At 37.9% G+C, this 16,651-nt stretch overlaps 1 protein-coding gene across 1 annotated transcript in view; it reads right to left on the bottom strand.

Moving 5' to 3' along the window:
• The window catches only part of nrxn2b (neurexin 2b), a 948,314-nt gene that overhangs the window by 387,524 nt on the left and 544,139 nt on the right, over positions 1–16,651 (bottom strand). Inside the window, exons 16-17 of the mRNA XM_059355183.1 lie at positions 13,230–13,403; positions 5,253–5,372 (exon numbers count right to left, since the gene is read on the bottom strand). Coding sequence (XP_059211166.1) covers positions 5,253–5,372; positions 13,230–13,403 — 294 coding nt within the window. The remainder of the gene's footprint in view (positions 1–5,252; positions 5,373–13,229; positions 13,404–16,651) is intronic.

Raw genomic sequence — 16,651 nt, 5'->3', positions numbered from 1 at the left:
CAGAAGGTGTGTGTACTGTACTGTACGGCTGCAGAGTGAGAGATAAAGAGTGGGATCACATGGCGTGGTGGCTCTTTGTGATTTCATTTTACCGGCCCTATTTCTGTCCCTTCTTTTGATGACACGCATCCATATGCTTTGTAAAGCTACAAAGAGATGCAACCCATACACCTGTTTATGCTCTCTCATTCTCATTATGCATGCAGAAGCAAAAAGGTAGGATGTGAGCTATTTGGTTTCTGCGGTGAATAAAAGAAATTCTACAAAGAATTAAAGTGTTTCAAAGCGGATGGGTAGGAAACAAATCAAGGTCACATGGCACTGATGCAACCCTGATAATATCTTCTCTCCTGCTTCCAAAGAAATGTGACGCAAGATGATCCAAACCTGTAGCATCAGTTTCACGTGTGAATTAAAGATGCAACCCAACGATATAAATCCTACCTTAGATTTCAAGCTCAAGGAAAATTCCACGAAGGCTGGCATGTACAGACAACTGTTGATTTCTTCGTCCAGAAAAAGGCTCAAGGATACAAGGCGAGAAAGCACGGGAATCGCAACGAGAAGAAAGAGAATATGATGAATAGAAGGCGCCAAAAGTTCAACTCGGGGCAGGCCTCGCAAGGTCAAGAGATGATTTTTTTTTTTCAGAGTTCCAAGCAGAGGAGAAATGAGGACAGAAGAGCAGGTCTGAAGATGTGTTGCTGCTGTGAGGGAAAAAAGCAGCAATACAAAACAGCTATAGCAATGCATGCACACTGAAAGAGACTGACAGACTGCTGTATAACACATGTGGAAAAAAATATACTGTATGAACAAATTAAATGGGCAGGGTTAGAATTTCTTCTAGCTATTTGAAAGTTCAGTGAATTTAAATTTGAATTAAAGGGGGTTATTTTTGTATCTTTCAACCATATTTGGCAATTTTTGAAATTGGTCAAGTATGGAGAGAGAGTGTTGTAGCTAGAAGCTGTTAAATAAGCTACAATGTAATCAGGGCAACTGAGGGGCGTGAATATGAATGACCAATATAAAAGCACTTGTTTTTGCCACTGACAGGTTAGAATTGTTACTTGGAGATGACCTCTCAGGCTGATTTAAGCCAATAGTGGAAACATGAATGAACTTCATAAAGCTAGTGTTATCTAAAGTGTTTTCAATAAAAGCAATGGTTTATGTTTGCGTATTTCTGAGTTGTGCCACAAAATGTTGAGCAGACCTCTATCAGATTTCACAGTCTACCTTTGTTGGATATGGACAAGCTGAAGTTGTTGCTAGTTGTGCTACAAATAGATGCTAACACTCTAACGGGCCATACACCAATTCTTTCTGACCATTAATCCTGCAGTGACTATTTTAAACACGATGACTACTAAGCAGCCAAAGAAGAGAAGGTTAGTAAGCAAAAAGTAATTTATTTTGGAAGGAAAATGCAGACAAACCCACAGGCTAATGTTAACCGTTAGCTAAGTTTTAGCTAGGCTAAAATGTTTATTCGCTTAACAGTGTTGCAGAAATACAACAATTTTGGTTATCCCCAAAAAAACTCAATTTTTTTTTACTGTGCTAAATGTATTATCATCAATATTTAGGGAGGCTTAGAAGAATAGGGTTAACTTCTCCATATTTCCATAATGTTGTCAAACACATACAACAAAAATCTGTGCTAAAAATACATATATTTTAGTGGATGTCGCTACAGTAGAGGTGTGTGGAAAAATTGATACAGCATAGTATCTAAATACTTTGCGGGGCAATATTATATCGATTCTTGGCTGCCAAGTATCGATATTTAGCGCTCTGGCGGCCGATGGGCTGTCAGTATTTTTGCCGTTTTTGTTTTACTGGAGATATCACATGAAACTAGAAGATCTAGGGAATCTATATGCACCATGTGCGTCAGGATATTGTGCTGGGAAGTTGTTGAAATTACGTTAGTTGTTGAATAAAAGTTACGCTTTTTTTTAGGTTTCATTCAAAATAAATCAGAGTAGTGAAGCTTAAAGCTGAGGAAAGTTTGATAAAATGCTGCAGTTGTTGTCCATACATGTTTGATTTCAGTTAAGTTCAGGGTGACTGAATACTTTATTGGTCAGTTTGTGGGTTTGACTAATTTTGGAGAAATAAAAAGACTGAAGTGAGATGAATAGAATGACAGTTTTCTCTTATCTGACAAAACAATTATTGATTTAATTGAATTTCGTGGACACAAAATGTAGCTAAACAGTTAAATCGCAATATTTTGTAACTCAATACTAAAATTGCGATAATATCGTATTGGACACAAGTATCGAGATACAATCGTATCATGAGGCCTCTGTTGATTCACACCTCCAATGTACAGTGTGTGATTATATTATAGCTCATTTTTACAGCTGCATCACTCTTTTTTTAATACAGGACACATTTTTTAAAAGAATGGTGTCCCTATTAGTCATTCAAACATTGTCCATTCAAAACAGTGTCCAGGTTGAAATTTCCTGTTCAATTTTGAATTACTTTTCACAGCAATCTTACTTTGAAAGGTGCTGTTTGTTCTCTTAGATACTGTGAATGTGTTATACTGAAGCATGACAATCCCTCAGCAAGAAAACATTGCAAGAAGACAACAGAGTGGGGAGATTGAACTTTAAGCAGCAGCCAGTGAACCCCTTATACCAGAACTGCATGTTCAGAAACAAAAAGAATAATAAGTCAGTACTGGAGCTCTCATATGTATGAGATTTCCATTGAGTTTGACCTCATTTCGAATGAACAGGACTGCCTGTAGTGCAGACAGACAGTCGTTGAAATTAAACACTTCTTTTTTTGGTCTGCAGTTATACAAGTTCTTTGTTCGGGGCTGCTGGTGAGGTCCTTCCCCTCCACTCCACACAGTCTCACAAATCAGACACACATCTCCACAGAACACATGTTGGTAAGCTCCCCTGGTGCCACACAGTTCTACCTGTCATCTTTGAAGCCAGCACAGTAAAAACCGCTAACGCTCCCCACAGGCAACAACCCCGAATGCCGGAATCAGCACCCCCCCCCTCTCTCTCCCTTCATCATTTGCTCTCCTCTCTCAAGGAGCGAGGGATCTCTTCTTTGCTTATCTCGGCACGGCTGTCATGCCGACAGAGCAGTTATTATCGCCTCCTCCTCGCTTTCCAAGAGCCAAAAGGAGCACCTTTTGCTAATCATCACCTTGCTGTCAGGGCCCAAATCATATTCTGTCTAGCTAACATGGCAACCGACATAACAGCAATCACAGATAAACTCCATCAAAAATGCAACACGGGGTGGTTTGGGAACATAGAGACGAAGGTGAGGGTGATACAGCTTAACTCAGCACCCACCACTTAATAAGCAAACAAAGACTTATGCAAACAAGTCTATTAGCCTGTCACCCTGCCTCTGCCCCTGTTTAAATCAAGCCTGTGAGGAGGGCTGAATGCTAATTGTACATAAGCTCTATGTAACCAAGCTGAGCTTTGCTACTCTTAAACACTAGCATCCACCTACAACCACACTGTAAACCTTACAGGTAAATGTACAGGTGAATCTGTCTGTATTCCTGTCATGTGGTATGTTATGATGCAATCCAGGAGAAAAGTATGTGATTGCAGCACTAATGAGAATGTCTTTATTGACATGAATTTACTGTACATTATTTATACTGAAAAGTTTTACCGTGTACGGTAAATTACAGCAATTTACTGCAAATGTATTTGTAGTAGTACGCTGTATTTCTAAAATACAGTAAAGAACAGGGGGGAAAAAAAGTTTTACAGTGTACTGTTAATATATAGTAATTCACTGACAAACCTGTGAACAGTATTGTGTTGCAAATTTACAAGAATACTCTTATATACCGCAATTTTTTAATTTGTAGTAACGCACTGTATATTTAAAATACAGGAAGAAACTGTAAAAATACAGTATTTTGTGGAAGAAGCTGCCTCGTGTAAATTTACACTGAAAAGTTTTACAATGTACTGTTAACATACAGCCATTTATTGGCAAAACTGAACAGTCTTGTGTTGTAAATTTACAAGAAAACAGTTACTCTAAATGTATTTCTAATAATCCTTTTTCCACAATGTTTTTAGTTTCTTACTGAAGCACAGAAACTGAAAAATACAGAAAAGCTGCTGCCAGTTAGTTGATGTCATTTTCCCCTCAAAAGTGTACTGTAAATATACAGCAATTAACTTAAAAAACGGAGCAGTATTGTGATGTGAAACCACAATAATGTACTCAAAATGTATTTTTAGTAATACAGTGCATTTCCAAAATACAGTGAGAAACTGTAAATTTACACTGAAAAGTTTTACAATGTACTGTTAACATACAGCCATTTATTGGCGAAACTGAACCGTCTTGTGTTGTAAATTTACAAGAAAACGGTTACTCTAAATGTATTTCTAGTAATGCTTTTTCCACAATGTTTGTAGTTTATTACTAAAGTACAGAAACTGAAAAATACAGAAAAGCTGCTGGCAGTCAGTTGATGTAATTTTCCCCTCAAAAGTTTCATAGTGTACAGTAAATATACAGTAATTAACTTACAAAACGGAGCAGTATTGTATAATGTGCTGAAAATGTATTTTTAGTAATATAGTTCATTTCTAAAATACAGTGAGAAACTGTACATTTACACTGACAAGCTTTAAAGTGTATGTATGCAAATATATGTTGCTTCCCAGTAAAAGCCACAATAACATTACAATAAATGCTGTCAACCCAAGGAATAAACACCTAAAACCAATAAAGAAACAACAACACTCTTATAGTAAATCTGTTTGTCCCTGTCTCCTTCCTCTCCTTCCTGGACTCCCTTGCTTGCCAGCCGCCCAGCAGGAGGCCACATGGCAGGGACACAGGACTTGAATCACCGTTTCTCCTCACAGCGTGTGTTAGCAGAGCCTTGGGAGCCTCGGAGCCCAATCTCACGGTCAACTCTGAGTCTTACAATCCGAGGTGTTACTATGAATAAGTCACAGAAGAGGCGCGGGTGTTGAGTGTAGCACAATCTGTGCAGCCCTGTCAAAGGGAGGTCACGAGGCCCTGTTGACTAATATTTTAATATTAATCTTGTTGGCGGTAATATATTAACAAGTTTTCCTCAAACATCAAAGCATGCCTCTTAAAATGCAAAGTTGTGTGTGCAGCTTTAATTTCATAACTGTAAATCCTATCAGCAGCTACCAACATCGCCACCTGCAACACCCACTCCAGCCACACACACTAAAAATGATGTTTGCACTTACGATCGTTGCAGAATGAACCTCCATAGGACGTCATGGTGCAGTCGCAGGTGAAGCCCTCCCACTGCTGGAGACACACCCCCTGATGGTAGCAAGACTCCTCCGTACAGGTGGTACTGGGTCCTGAGGGCCAAAACAACATCATGTTTGTGGACGACAACATATATACCATCCTTTTTTTTTTCTTTTTTTTTTTTTATTGGTGAAATGACGTAACAAACAAGGTGACATAAGAGACAAATACACTACACCATGTGGACCACAAGTAGAGACAGTAGACATACAGCGCAAACAACAACAAAGAAAAACATAAATGATAAACGATTTGCACAGAGGCATCACAGGTGTATGTGTGCGTGTGTGTATGCGGATGAGGGGCAGATGCTACGACATATATATAAAAATATATAACATGGCTCATTTATATGTATCACACAATGAAAATAAATAGGCAAACAAAGCAAGAAGCGCTAACGAGAGAAAACAAATAAACAAGAATAAATAAAATAACTAATTAAATGAATTAAAAAAAACCTAATAATAATAATAATAATAACAATAATAATAATATTAAAAATAATAATAATTATATATATACCACATACATACATACATACATTAAAATATATATATATATATATATATATATATATATATATATATATATAATATAATAACACAGGGGGATGGGAGACATTACCACATAATATAGTTTGATGCGATATAGAACAACATCTTACACATTGACAAGATGTGCGAGATCAGACACATAATTGTAATTGACCCAATATAAACCAACGCATCATGACAATGATAGCCACAACAACAACACACGTCGCACTGTAAAATAGCATTAACAGTGTAAAATATATACCATACTAATGAGTGGCACCTGCTAACAGTTCGCTTCTCTCTTACTTTTATCTATATTTTAACTGTATTTAACCCTTTATTGGGCGAAGAACTATATTTGGTAACTTCAGTGGATATCAAAACGGGGTCCCCATGTCTCTCTGTTTGGTCGTAGAACCACATGGACTTGTACGAGGAGAACTTGACTATGACAGGATATTAAGGCCAAGTATGAATAAAAATAAAAATACAAACCGGTTTTGAGGGGAAACCAGTCTGTCACACTGTACCCACAAGTATCCTTCCCTATCAGTCTGGAATTGTGCCCTCGGTATGGGGAAAATAAAGAAAAATATACATGTGCTTCACAAATTTATTAGACCATCGGTTTATGCTACAGCTGTCCTTAATTATCTGCTACAGCTGTCCTTAATTATCAGAATTAGTAATTACCAAAATATTTTTTTCTGTTTCTGTAATGGTTAAGATAAGATTAAGAGAGGGATAAGATTTATCCTTTATTAATCCCACAATGATGAAATTCAACCTCTGCATTTAACCCACCCTTTTTTTTTTTTTACACACAAGTGAACACACCATGCAAGAAGCAGTGAATCACTGCGCCAGTAATACACCAGTTTGTAGAAGCTCTTTAACCAAAACTATAATTTTAATGCTTAAATATAATTATTGTTATTCATGAATTTTCAAATTTACTGTTTTACGAAAAAACTGTAAACACAGTAAATCACATTATTATTTGTTGATTAAGACATCAAATTATAGTTATCAACTTGCATTCCTCAACAGAAAAATTATTTTTATTTAGTTCGTTATGTTTGATTATTTTCTGACTTCTCAGAGAAGCCCAGTGAGCCAGTGGGCTCAAATCTGGGTATAAAAAGATGAATTCAGTTTGTTATTTGCCAAATAAATAACAACAACATTTTAGTTTTAAACAAGCTTTTGAAAGATTTCTAAAATATATTTTCTCGTTTTTCATGACAGGTTGTCTAATAAATTTGTTAAGTACTGTAAATACGTATAAAGTTATATTTAAATAAAATGTAGACAGTAACAATAATAATAATAATATGAAATTGATAGAATAAATGAATGCATTTGATTTAATTTAGTTGAGTGTGTGTGCGTGTATGTATATATATATATATATATATATATATATATACACACATGTGTGCTGCTTTAATGTGGGAGGTTTCACACTGCCACTGTGTGAATTGGAAGTAAATCAACACCTTCACCAGCCACCACCTCATTGTCGTTGTGAAGTGTATTGGGCATTAGTGCCATATATATTAAACCTAGTGCAGTTGATGAGCTAAAGGGTTTAAAAGTAACACATCGAGTCCTGCTACTTCTCTTCTGCTGGATGTGTAAATTGGCAATTTATAAGCTTCATTACATGATATATGAAGACTCTTCTTACGCTTGTGCCTCAATAGAGCACCCTTAATTTAATAACATTTTAATTCTGATCATTTTGGCTATGTTATTGCATATATGACATACATTTTAGCAGCAGTGTGAGTTTTTTTTTTTAAATTAAAGCATAAAATCATGCAATCATACAATATCAGACTCTACTATATAAAAACTAAATTGTAGTTTTTACATTTTTTCCACGAGATTGAGCCATTTTCTCATGTTTGCCTTATGGGGCAAATACATTTACATAAATACACTTTAAAATCAATGTTGTTGCAAATCATATTAGTAAAAAATAATATAATAAAATATAGAAACAATAGAAAGTAGACTAAAAGGTTCAAATCGATCTTGTAAGTTATCCTACACATATCCAAAACAAGTTTTAATTATTTTTAATAAAAAAAAGAAAAATCCCTCTAGTATTTTATACATTTAAAATTGTATTTCTATTTCTATATCTTTTTTTTAATAGGACATATTTGATGCAAGCTTCAGGTAAACCTCTGAATGCATTTTTGTACAAAACAACAACTGTGGATTTTGTTCCCCATTACTTACATTGAAAGTGCATTAGGAAGAAATCTTCTAATGGCCAGTTTGCACAGGAGGATTGATAACAGCAAGAAAAACCTGCTTTAATATTCATATGGACTACTATTTTAAAGCAGGTTTAAAAAAATATGAACTTATCCTTGAACTCAGAATGACTACTTCGCTCAAGCATTGTTTACTGGCATGAAAACCTAACATAAAACCTCATGTTTTCTGTGTTGATAGACTCCATGACTGCAACCAAATACAGTAGCTGCTCGTCCACAGTCTTAAAGTGCTTTATGTTGCTTAGAAATGTATTCAGATTCAATTTGACATTAATTCAAGGTTGAAACGTGGCGTAATTGCCAGACTAGGGCTGCATTTGCATTGGAAATTAGTGGTGGTGGTTGAGTCAGTTCCTATTTAGCATCTCCATTATATCTGTGTGTGTGTTTTATGGATGCCATCTCCAGTTGTCGCCCCCCCACTGTCATGAATGGCTAAAGACATTTAAATTGTCAATTAGAAACTCTGCCGTTGTAATTTCTCTGTGGAATTCCAGCCACTTATTCAGAAAGGCTGCTTTGAAAACTCATAATTTTACCACTGACCATAGACTGTATAAATAATGGACGTAGTCACCATGACATCACTCATTGGTTTGTGGACTGCCCGTTTGAGGCAACAAGTTTGGCGTTACACTGTATATATATACACAGAAAACATATATATAACTTTATTGACACGTTGCTGTGGATACGCATTGTTCTGCTTTTCTTCTGATGACGGCTCGCCTTATTAGTGACCTGTCAATCAAAGATAGCCACGCTCCAAATCATACAATTCTTTATCTTCTATTTTCTTCTAAATGGGGCCATTATTTACATGGTTAACATCAAATTGTCTTGAAAAATATTTTTTACTAGCAATTGAGACTTTAGTGTTGTCCTAAAAAAAAATTCTGAGGTAATAAATCAAGTGAGAAGGTTTCTCATTTTGTATTGAAATGAATGGACCAAAATGCTTTTGCAGCCGCCATTCAATTATGGCACTTCCTGGTTTGCCTCACTGCTCAGACCCGGAGGTTGCCGCCTGATTGTCACATTAACTGACATGATATAGAAAAACAATTGACCATGTGTTTGCTTGCCTGTGTATTATTAGAAAGTAATGTGACTGCTGGAAATGAAAGTAGACAAGATCTTCATTAGTTTCCCTCCCAACAAAACCTGATTCCAAATTATTTGTTTTCAAAATGAGATGGGAACAAAGCTCAATGGTAGATATAAGATTAAGATGCAGATAGAGTCTTCGGCCAGAGAATCGGTCTAAAAATAAATATGGTGGCTGTCGTGTTGATGGTTGCGGTGGTGGGGATTCTCATTAAAATCTCAATTAAATACAAACATTTCCAAAGAACCATGGTTCAGTGCCAGACTAATTTGTTTCCGCATAGATAAACAGACATCTCACTGTGCCATTTACAAATGGCCCAATTAAAAACGACCCCCCCCAAACCCCTCCAAAAATAAATAATAAAAAATAAAAAAGTCACCGATCTTTGAGAGCTTTTACTTTCCTATCCAAAAATGCCCCCTTAAATTCATTATCCCTTCTTTTCTATCAACGTGTTCCATTAGTAGTTCCTAACCACACTGATTGCTCCATTAATTACTTGCTAATAAAAGGGTCCCTTGAGGAGCTAATTTAGCATATTGTCATAATTAATAACCAAGTCATGAAAGCCCTTCTTCAGTCTTCCTTCAACTATTGATCGGCTAAACTCTACCTGAGATCCTGTTATTAGGGGCCATGGGTTTGTCGGAGCATAAAACTCCATCTGCTGTGTTTGTTCCAAATGTTCTGGGAAATCGTGCACAATAAAGGGAGCCGATAAGCCCGAACGTTGCTGAAAAAACCCAAAGTGAACACACACACATCTCTCCCTCACTGCTGTCACCTGTATCTACCTTACAACTAACAGCTGGGTTACAACTGAAACATCTGCTCGCATGTAACAGCGTGGCGTAAGCCAGAGTGCTCAACTGCAGATCAATTCAAGCTCTAATGAAATAATTTAAATGGAGGTTAATTTACCCTTGCTCTGGTTTGTTAAAGGAGTTTGTGTTTTATCTTTCAAGAATCTTGCTTCTGCTGTTTTTAGTACTACAAATATGCAATATGCTGTTTTAGGAAAGTAACCAGTTATTCATTAAATAACCAATTTACAGCTTCCAGATGGTGTTAATGGCATTTACTGTTGACCTGCTATCTCCCCCTAACCCAGGGGTCGGCAACCTTTATGAGCAAAAGAGCCACTGTTGGCCAAAAGAAGGGGAAAAAATGTCAGAATGGAGTCGCAAACCTTATTTCAAGCCTTACAATGACGACAAAACAGCCTACTAAGTCTAAACTAGCCTACCAGCTTTACTAATATGTCATAATGAGCATTTATCAATATGATTTTGTCAGAAAGCAGTGAGAACAAAAGTGCAAATGAGAGGCTTGACACTCAACAAATATCTCAGGAGATTTTGAATCGAAAGCTAGCCTAGCTAGGGAAACTTAAAACCAGATTTGAAGTTGGCAAAATTTAGAGGTTAAGGTGGTGGGCCGTAGACTTTTGTAGGCTATGATGTACATTTAAGTGGACCAAAAAGTAAGTAAAATGTTTTAATGCCGTATATAAGCTGCACTTTTTTTTCCTACAATCAAAGAATACAAATTGATTTGGGTCTACACCAATGTTAAATAAAAATGTCAACAAATATTTTTATAAAGATTTTATTTCGTATAAATGTTATGGTTACAGCCACAGGGAGCCACTGCAGATGGCTTGAAGGAGCCGCGGCTGGACTTTCACCCAGGAGAGCGGAGTTAGTGTCCCAAAAGTAAACTATTTTTAACGAAACTTCTGTTTCTTCCGCAATGATCGCTTGTTACGCAACTTTTGTGGCTTGCGTTTTTGTGAGCGTACCTACCGTAACTACTTGCGGTAGTCACTTCACCCTTTTAACTGTTTCACTTCCAGTATTTACGTAATTTTATTTACTTTTTAAACTGTATTTTAAGACGCCTAACCTGGGAGTTTTTTGCCCTAAACCCTGCTCTGACCCCTGAGAATTTGAATTTGCGGGGAAATTTGAAAATTCGCCTTATGGGGGCATAGCCCAAAACGACTGGTTGAAAAAAGTAATTTAACTACTTAAATCGGCATACACCAGCTGCTGTAAATGGCAGTTAAACTACTGGTTTCCTGACATGTAGTTTATTACTCCTCAATACTAACAATATTGACTATTTTTCCAGATTTCCTGGCCTTGTTTCCTTATTCTACCACTCTTGAGCTCCAGTGAGTCAGTAACACTGTGTGTACCTGCACTTCAAGTCTCTGTGTCTCAGTCTCCTTCCCTTTTCCCACTCTTGTCTTTGTTGTTGTGATCCGCTGAGTCAGTAGAGAGTTACAAAAACAAGCTCACTGTTCTGCCCTTTGTTTGGCCTCAGGTCTACCGAGACTGGACAAACAGCCACCTCTGACCACTGTGCATCCCCCGGTCCACAAGCTAACAATGACCTCCGAACTGAGTGGGTCAGTACTCTGGCAGCGATCCATACCCAGAGAAAAGTCCTCTTCATTACTTTTGCTGGCGCTTTAGGAAATCACAGATTAGAAGTTAAGTGAACTGATGTCCGTGTTTGGCTTTTCTGATCAATCATGGGGGGTAATAGTTGATTAGATCAGTAGTCTAAAGTGTTTTTGATTCATTCCTTTAATATCAACAAGGGAATACATGGATTTGCCACAGCCTCGGGTCTATGTATACTATTATTTGTCAAAAAGGTACTTTCCAAAACTGGTCAATTACAGCTGCTCAGCACACTGGCACCTCCAATCATTAACTAATATTAGTATCCATTCTAGGTGCCTGGGGGAGTCAATATGATAGCGTAATGCAGTTTTAAACAGTGTTTGGAGCGAAGTAATTGTGCTGTATAACTGTAGGCAGGTAATAAGGCGGGCTGGCAGAAGTAGCAGCGTTAGGGATCGAGGGAAAAAAAAAAGAAGCTGGATCAGTGCTGCATCGAGTCGGCCAGCGCGGCCCTCAGGGAAATCAAGTCTGTGCTCTCCGTCACTCAGAACGCCATTGAGACGCGGTGGCGGAGGGTGAGGGGGTTGAGGGGGGGTAAAGGGTGGGGGAACGCTATAGCCAAAATCCACTGTTATACTCAGGATTAACTACCCGACAGAGGAGCCAGCCATGGAGCCAGAGACACGGTGGCGAAGTGCGGAAGTAAAAAAAAATAAAAAAAACACAACAAATGCAAGATTGATGAGGTTAAAGCCGACGAGGGTGGGGTGTGGCTGAGATTAGCCACACTGACAATAACATTAGAGGAGAGAGATACCTCCCTCATGCAGGTTTTATGGGCCAATAGAGAGGATATACAGAGGACAGGGGCTTAGATTGTAAAGACTGCCCAGAGCTGGGAGACTTTGGGCGGGGTTACTGGTGTAAATCAGGGAAAAACCGCACGGAAAAATGCACCAAATTACAGCACTGGTGTGTCTTTACTGAAAGCTGTGTTCAAGCAGCAGTCTAGTGTGTAATCACGACATGAATTTACAGGTGTAAATAAAAACAGAGTGGCTATTTAAAGCCGAGAGCCAAGGCGGTGTGTTAAAAAGTCCTTTTGTACCGCACGACCTTTGTTAAAATCACTTGTAAAGAATGTTTTAACTCTAAAAATATATATTTTTATCATGTCGGAATCATTTAGCAATCAAATACTAGATGTTGTTTTTATCTCCGCCTCTAAATGACAGATTAATTAAATTGTACATAAAACAGATTCCAGCAACTGCCTTTATAATTATCTGTCTTCTTTTCAACCGGAGGTACGCTTGATGAAAAACTGTCAAAAAGTTGGCATTCTCTGTGAGAAATTGTCACTAATAGTGGGAACACGGGATTACACAGCGGCTGATCACACCAACACTTGAAATCAATGCTATTTGATTTCCCCTGTTGATTCACAGGAGAGATAATTACTTTTCCACATGGGTGTCATTAGTAAATATAATGAAAAAAAACAAAGTCATGCTACTTTTCGCATGGTGAATCATCTGATTCCACAACTCACCATCGCAGCCTGCTTCCACCTGACCCACCCTGTGGAGGGCATCTGCGATCAGGTTAGGGAGTCTCCCGTTCAGGTCCACAGAGGCCAGGCAGCCCTGGTACCCGTCCCGGGATGCAATCAGCTTGGGCAGATTGCTGTACATGTTCTTCGTCACGCCACCGATGTACAGCTCCCCTGCAAAACACACACGTACACACACCATCTGTGAATTCGGATACATATTCCGATGGGACTCACCTTCTTTAAACTGAGACTTCAGCATTAATATGCATATCAGTGTTAGGGAGATAATAAAACAAGTCAATAGGAAGGTAATGATTCAACATCAAAACAAATAAAAATTAATATGCCAGGGAAAGAAAGCAGAAAAGGGGCTTAAAGATTCTACAGTGTCTTTTTATTTCTTAATATATTCCACCTCGCATCACTGCACGGTATAATTCATCCTTTTGTAGATGCTGCTGCTGATGCAAGCAGGTGAAGACAGTAAATCACAAGGTTGTTCAGTCAATAAATATTTTAACCATTGCTGGACAAAAATTTACAGCTGCATTTTTTATCACTCAGTGCAGTCTAATCTTAAAATGTTTTCATGCTAAAATGAGCCACAATAAAATCTCAAGACTTAAATCTATTTAAAAAAACAAAAAAACAAAACACTTTTTGATTGTGGGTGTATTGTTTTATGACCCCATATATAGATAAGATGCATTGCCTTAACACACAAAAACGCTTAAAAGGGCTATTGAAGATGTTAGTCAATGGTCAGAAATAGTGGTATTTTTTAACTTAACATACAAAAACAACACAAAACTAATGGAAGCTGCAGCCACACAGCAAGCAGCCACCTCCTCTTCCCCACTACTTCAGTGAATGTCTTTTTACTAGTGTTGGGACAACGAAGCTTCTTGAAGCATTTGCTTTATGTTTTGACCCCACTAGTCACCACTGGCAGTCTTGGCTTTAAAAAAAAAAAAGCTTCAGCAATGGTAATTGAGTGTGTTTTCAGCCCTTTGTTAAACAAAGAGCAAAATCTCTTGGGCTCCGTAAATAAAGCCAATGCTTCATGAAGCTTCGTTGTCCCAACACTACTTTTTACCATCTCCGTCTCACCTAACTGGACTGTTCCACCTGCCCAGGCAAGTATAGGGTGAGCTCTAGATAGACCAGGCATAAAAACATATAAAATACTTAAAAAAAACATGAATGTAATGCTGTGTTCACACCAAACACCACAGGATTTTATCATGTTACTCATGCGAGATGCACCAGTGTTGACACCAACAATCTTTCTTACTGCCACTAATTATTCACCACCCTCTCAAACTGTGTCTGGATGACTGCCACTACTACTGCTTAACAAAAAGCAAACAGGTTTCGCTGTGATTTTACAGCAATGAAAAGATCCGATGGATGCCAAAGTGACGACATCATTATACAGATGAGTATGAAGTCTGAATTCCTGTTTTGTCAGGTCAGGACGACAAGCAACAACTTTTAAAACGCTTGATTTCCGAGCAGAGTTTGGATTGATCATTGCGATTCTAAGCAAGAATGTCAATGCTGATAAGCCTTTGCGATGCAAATTTGCATCTTTTCATGCCTTTGCATTGACTTGTATGTAATCATGCCACACGAAGATTCTGAAGGTTGAAGTTATCTATTGGCACCCATACGCATCAATGAGCAGACTAAATGTAAAAAAAAAAAAAAAAAGAGAGAGAAAAAAGTAATTCCTGTTGAAGTATCTTACCTACCTTTTTACAAATTAACAGGGCCCAGCCCTCGCTGCTAAGAGGACATAATGAGGCAAACCTGTTTGCACTTTCCCAGATTAAGCATCTGCTCTGCCCCAACATCAAAAGAGAAAAACAACCATTCCACAGTGGGAAAAAGTCAAGTTATGAACCTCCACTCTGCCTGCAACTTAAAACTGTCACACAAGCAGGTTCTGATAAAGCCACATTGCAGTAAAACATGTTCTTCATTTACAGACTGCTGCACCACTGGGTAAACACTGTAAGATGTGATAATGTGCCTTTTGATTATGTGGCACATTCTCCCATAAACACGGTTGTTTTAAATATTAATTAGCATGAAAATAACATGATTTTCAATTTACAGATCGACAAGGGAACAAAGCTGAGATCATAGTGACATAATTACATCGCCACATATCTTCCTGATACTGTGCACAGCACACAACACTGCCTTTGACTCATTTGCTCAATATAGTATCTTTGCTCAGCCTCTCTGTATTTATTTGTGTGTAGATTGGGCTCCTGGGAATTAGGGATGTCACTATACACCCAATTTTAAATGAACCAGGCAACTGAATGGGCGTTATCGGTGGTAATGAGCCCATGAATATGGGCGAGGAGGAACCTGCTCCACCTGCTAGCAGGTTGAGAAGGTCATTATCAATGGCCGATCCCTGAAAACAAACTGATTATGTTCAGTTAAAAGGCAGCAGTTTCTTTACGATGAGACTATAAAAAACATTTTTAAACTTCCTGGTTATAAAATAAAGTTTAGTGGTGACATAAAAACCTGGTGGATGGGTGTAATAACATTGTGCACTTTTGTACCACATTGGACACAAACCCTTGTCTCCTGGGTGAAAGTCCTTGGTCTATAGCAGGGGTCAGCAACCTCTTCCATCAAAAGAGCCATATTTGGCCAGAAAAGAAAAGAAAAATCCATCTGGAGCTGCATCTTTGAGCCTTATAATGAAAGCAATTTGCGATTTCTTTGGACTTTATATCTATTGCAATATCTAGATTTGGCAAAAATTTAGAGGATAGGATGAAGACCAAGATGTGCATAAGCTATGATTTAAGTTGACTGAAATGTTATCTCTTATTTCTGTCTACATATTTTTTACAATTGGGGAATGTAAGAATCACTTCACTTCGCTTACAACCATGACAAATGATTTTATTTCCATATGATTTATTGGTCAAAGCAAAAGGGAGCCACTAGAGTAGCCAAAGAGCCACATGTGGCCCTGGAGCCACAGGTTGCCTAACTCCAGTCTAACATCATTTACACTTTGAAGTATCTCATAATTACCCGAGCCAGTACAAGCTAATCAACACGTTTTACACATTTAGCTGCCAATTCAATAGGCTGATAATGACCTACTGGCCTACCAGCAGGTGGAGGAGGCCCCTACTTGCCCATGCTTATGGGCTGATAACCACTGAAAACTTCTGTTCAATAATCTAGTAATATTAAAATCAGGTGCACCCTACCATACCAGATATAATATGCTTAGTGAAGCATTTGCTTTATTTTTGACCCCACTAGTTGGCGGTCTTGAGTTTCCCTCTTGAGAAAAAAAGCTTCCGCAATGGTAATTGAGTGTGTTTTCAAAGAGTTAAACAAAGAGTGCCATCGGTTCCCATATTCAATACAAGGAT

This window comes from Centropristis striata, chromosome 17 (assembly GCF_030273125.1).
Source record: "Centropristis striata isolate RG_2023a ecotype Rhode Island chromosome 17, C.striata_1.0, whole genome shotgun sequence".
Classification (NCBI taxonomy): domain Eukaryota; kingdom Metazoa; phylum Chordata; class Actinopteri; order Perciformes; family Serranidae; genus Centropristis; species Centropristis striata.
Note: the sequence above shows the minus strand (reverse complement) of the source record. Positions and strands in the feature narration are given on the sequence as shown.